The 5276-nt window shown below is 38.7% G+C and overlaps 1 protein-coding gene across 1 annotated transcript; it reads right to left on the minus strand.

The window, feature by feature from the left end:
- Positions 1-619: 619 nt before the first annotated feature.
- Positions 620-2075, minus strand: MC4R (melanocortin 4 receptor). The gene has a single exon (XM_025365526.1). The coding sequence runs from the start codon at positions 1630-1632 to the stop codon at positions 634-636; it is 999 nt and encodes a 332-aa protein (XP_025221311.1). The 5' UTR covers positions 1633-2075; the 3' UTR covers positions 620-633.
- Positions 2076-5276: the final 3201 nt, after the last annotated feature.

Below are 5276 nucleotides of genomic sequence, written 5' to 3' on the forward strand. Positions count from 1 at the left end.
TGAATCTTTCTGTGTCTGAGAAGCACACATAGTTCTCTGATTCAGCATCTCTCTTTTCTCAGCACCTGTTTTTCTCTCTAGAGGAGCTTCATTTCTACTTCTGCACAGGGAGGATGAACAAACCTTTAATTAAATTACTTGAAATTTCAGTGATGATATTTTTTGAAATGATTATGCATCTGTTCTTTAAATATTTTCACTTAACTGCTAGAATGAACTCTCTACATTTCAATGGTGGGTAGTGTAATATAATAACAAATTTATTAGAATATATTTAATGAGGCTCTGATTTCTATGTTACTAAAGCACACAAAGTGTCCAATGCTTATGAATAACACGAAAGAGACATTGTAAAGCTTTTAATAAGGACTTTTCTTTTTGTAAATCCATAATGTCTACAACCTATAACATAGATTCATATTTTATGGCCAAAAAAGTAGCATGACATTGGAAATAATACAGAGACTGGGCATTTTTTCTCATTAAAAATTATAAGCTTAAATTTACACAATGGATATTCTCAACCAGTACCCTACACAGAAGAGAAAGCTGTTGCAGAAGTACAATATTCAGGTAGGGTAAGAGTGAAAATGTGTCTTATGCATGTTCCTATATTGTGTGCTCTGTCCCCCTTTAATATCTGCTAGACAAGTCACATAGGCCTCCCAGGGGATAGCAACAGATGATCTCTTTGAAAGTTTTCCTCAGTTCTTGACTCCGGAGTGCATAAATCAGAGGATCGATGACTGAATTACACATGATCAGTATGAGATACAAGTTAAAGTGAGACATGAAGCACACACAATATGGATTCTGAGGACAAGAGATGTAGAATATTAAGTGGAGGAAGAATGGGGCCCAGCAGACAACAAAGACACCAATCAGGATGGTCAAAGTAATCGCTCCCTTCATATTGGCGCCTTGGCGGATGGCACCAGTGCCGGGGAGGACAGCAATCCTCTTAATGTGAAGCCTGGCCATCAGGAACATGTGGACATAGAGAGAAGCCATGAGAGCCAACATGGTGAAGAACATGGTGATGAGGCAGATGATGACAGCACTACTATCTGAGTAAATGATGAACAAAATGCCTGAAACCGTGCAAGCTGCCCAGATACAACTTATGATGATCCCAACCCGCTTAACTGTCATAATGTTATGGTACTGAAGAGCATAGAAGATAGTAAAGTACCTGTCCACTGCAATTGAAAGCAGGCTGCAAATGGATGCAAGCAAGGAGCTACAGATCACTGAATCAATGACATTATCAATGTTCACTGTGAAACTCTGTGTGTCCGTATCTGTACTGTTTAATAGGGTGATGACAATGGTTTCTGATCCATTTGAAACGCTCACCAGCATATCAGCCACAGCCAGGCTGCAGATGAAAAAGTACATGGGTGAATGCAGATTCTTGTTCTTGGCTATTGCCACAATCACTAAGATATTCTCCAACAAGCTGATGACACCCAGTGTCACAAACACCTCAGGAGAGACAAAAAGTTGCTCATAGCACCCTCCATCAGAGTAGCCTTTTCCAAGGGACTCACTGGCATTGCTGTGCAGTCTGTGGCTGCTGCGGTTCCAGAGGTGCAGAGAAGCGTGCATCCCACGGTGGGTGGAGTTCACCATGCTGGCAGGAGAATTCCAGTGTCCCCCTGAATTGATTTAGCCTCCTGGGTCAGGGAGTCGTCTCAGTTATTTCCTCCAAGTCTTTATCTGTCTGAAAGTTGTGAGGCTAAAATTGCCATGCCTGCTGTGAGTAAATGTCACAAGTCCAGAGCGTGACATGGAGTTTTTAGTCTCTTTTAGGTACGACTCTGATCATTATCACTTGAAAATCTTGGGCTTCAAAGTATTCATTCTCAGTTGAAAGAGTCTGCTCTTTGCTTTTTTGTTCTCACTTCTGCTTTGACTTCAGTCTTATGCATTCAAGTCTGTTCAAAACAATTTTCCTAGAAGCTACCATGCCATTGGGAGACGAATCTGTGCGCACATGCTCACATCGGCTGCCTCGCGGAAGCTTCTGTTTCCAGCCTGAGCATTGCTTTGAGTGTGAGGGGCTGTAGGTGCCAGCTGCTGATTTTTATGATGTGTGGAGAGAAAAAAAAAACATGTTCACAGTGGCTCCTCCTCTGCTTCCTTCTGACCAATCCTAATGCAGTGGGAGTCTGTGAGACAGGATTGTTTCAGGGACACAAATTGCAGGGCGACACAGATTCAGAGGCACAAGCTCCTGAAGTCTGAAGTTGAGAAGCAAGCCGGATAAGAGAGCCTGAATTTCCCTTTTCAAGTTTTTAAGGGAAACACCTTGATCCCTAGAGGCCATTCCGTGATACCAAAACAACCTATCTTGAGGCAGCCAGGTTCATTCTTATGTAAAAGAGAGACATCCTGTGTGTGTGTGTGTGTGTGTGTGTGTGTGTGTAAAATGAAATGGAAAGTATACTGTCCTATGTTCCTGAAACAGATACTCTGGTTTTTGGCTAGGATACTGAATTTATTTACCCTCTTAATTTTTTTGTTTCTATTAAGAACCCTGCAAGTAGTGCTTCAATTTAAAATACCTGAAACACAGAGAGGATATTTAATGATATAGATAGACATGGTATGGCTGGAAGAACTATGTAGGTAGCTATAAATTATGAATGGATTCAAAAAGGGGTTGATTTTAATGTACTCATATCCCATATTTCTCTATTGAAGAGTTTCTCTTTTACCTGAAAACAGGTGCTTTTTTTTTTTTTTTACAATATTTTAAACTACATTATGGCATTAATGTAACTATGCTTACTCTGAACTCAGGAAAATAATAATTAAGCTGCATTCTGTTTTTTTTTAAGCAACTTTTTTTCAACCTCCATAGTTTAATGCTTTGTAAGTTGAACCGACAAATACCTTAGTAAGTTTAGTTGTCAAGCCAAGACTGGTGATGCTATTTACTGAAGTTTCTGAATACTTTGCATAAGGTGGTTTGAAAGATCACAGCAAAGTTACTTTCCAAATTAATTAGACACCAGATTATATGACATTTTGTATATTGTTCTTTTCTTCTATGGTTATTTTTGATTTTAGTGCTCTATAGTTTGTAGCTGCTTATTTCAGGGTTAATTCTGAATCTCAGTTACTTCGGTTGGGAATGTATCCTCTTTCCTTTTGTGACAGAGATAATACTAAGTATGGTTCCTGAGTATTGAGCTAAATGAACATCTTCCATCCTGCCTTGGAATTGGGTGGGACCTATGACTACATTCTAGCTAATGGCATGTTGGCAGTGAGGCTTCATCGCATTAGCTCTTTCATAATTTTACACAAGGTTCCTCTCCTGTCTATCAGTAGATAACTATACGGCATCTTTGAAATCTCATGCTGCAGGTGGCTGGACCATATCATGAAAGGAGCCTGTCTCTTAACGATTGCACAGAGCAGAACTCACACCTCCAACTCCCTTCTCCTGTATTGCTGAATGCCTAATCATCTGTATATTGTAAAATGTTGTTGGGATGGGGTGTTCTGAACATCATGAGCTGGAAATAATCTTACCTTCCTCTTGCCTTATTTTTTCTCTTTTTAAAAATGGTCATATAATTCACATACCAAAAAATTCACCTCTCTAGTAATTAAGTAGATTTTTGGGGGAGTATATTCACAGAGCTGTGCTATAATCATCACTTTCTATTTCTAAAACATTTTCATTATCCTATTAGCAGCTCCCCAAATTGCCCTTTCCTCATCCTCTAGAAACTGCTAATCTACTTTCTGTCTCTATAAATTTGCCTATTTTGGACATTTTATATGATTAAAATAATGCAATATGTGGTCTTTTATGGCTCACTGCTTTCATGTAGCATAATATTTTCAAGGTTTGCCTCCACTATAATGTGAATCAGAATTTGATTATTAAAAAATTGAAAGAGGATCTTGCTCTATCTCCCAGACTGGAGTGCAGTGCATGATCATGACTCACTGCAGCCTTAACCTCCTAGGTTCAAGTGATCCTCCTGCTTCAGTCTCCTGAGTAGCTGGGACTATGTGTACCATCACACCCAGCTAGCTTTTAAAAACGAATTTGTAGAGATTGAATCTCATTATGTTGTCCAGGCTGGTCTCAAACTCTTGGGCTCAAACAATATTCCCATCGCAGTTTCTCTAAGTGCTGAGATTACAGGCATGAGCCACTGCACCCAGTTTTGATTTGTTTTTATGGCTGAACAATATTGCATTGTATGTATACATTATATATATATATTTTGTATATATATGTGTATATATGTATATATGTGTGTATGTGTATATATGTGTGTATATATGTATATAATATATATACTTTTTATATATGTACATGTGTATATATATGTATATAGTATATATGTGTGTGTATATGTACTTTTTCTTTTTTTTTTTTTGAGACGGACTCTCGCTCTGTCACCCAGGCTGGAGTGCAGTGGTGTAATCTCAGCTTACTGCAAGCTCTGCCTCGTGGGTTTACACCATTCTCCTGCCTCAGTCTCCCAAGTAGCTGGGACTATAGGTGCCTGCCACTGCACCTGGCTAATTTTTTGTATTTTTAGTAGAGACGGGGTTTCACCGTGTTAGCCAGGATGGTCTCGATCTCCTGACCTCATGATCCGCCCGCCTCGGCCTCCCAAAGTGCTGGGATTACAGGAGTGAGCCACCGTGCCCGGATGAATACATTATATTTTTAAATGTATTCATCAGTTGAGGAACATTTGGGTTGTTTCCAGTTTTGACTATCATGAATTATGCTGCTAGGAATATTTACGGACAAATTCTTATGTGACATATGATTTCAATTCTTTTGGGTACACAACTAGGAATGGAATTGCTGAATCGTATGATAACTCTGTTTCTTGTTTTGAGGAACTGCCAAACTGTTTTCCGAAGTGGCTGCACCATTTTACATTTCCAATTAGCAATGTATGAGGGTTCAAATCTCTTCACATTCTTGCTAGCACTTGCTGTTGTCCATCTTTTAAATTTAGCCATCATAAGGATATGAAGTGAACTCTCATTGTACTTTTGATTTTCATTTCCCTAATGCCTAATGATACTGAAGATGATTTTACGTCCTTACTAGTTACTTGTGTAATAATCTTTGGAGAAATGCCTATTCAAATCCTTTGCCCATTTTTAATTGGATTTTTTTTTATTATTGGGTTGTAATGGCTCTTTACATATTCTAGGTACTTTTGCCATTTCAGTTATTGATAGTGTTCTTGAAACCACAAACCTTTTAATTATGATGATGTTAAATT

The sequence above is a fragment of the Theropithecus gelada genome, chromosome 18, assembly GCF_003255815.1.
Source record: "Theropithecus gelada isolate Dixy chromosome 18, Tgel_1.0, whole genome shotgun sequence".
NCBI lineage: Eukaryota > Metazoa > Chordata > Mammalia > Primates > Cercopithecidae > Theropithecus > Theropithecus gelada.

Bases quoted from the DNA above. Each gene is read 5' to 3' on its own strand.
- MC4R (XM_025365526.1), bottom strand. From the start codon at position 1,632: ATGGTGAACTCCACCCACCGTGGGATGCACGCTTCTCTGCACCTCTGG.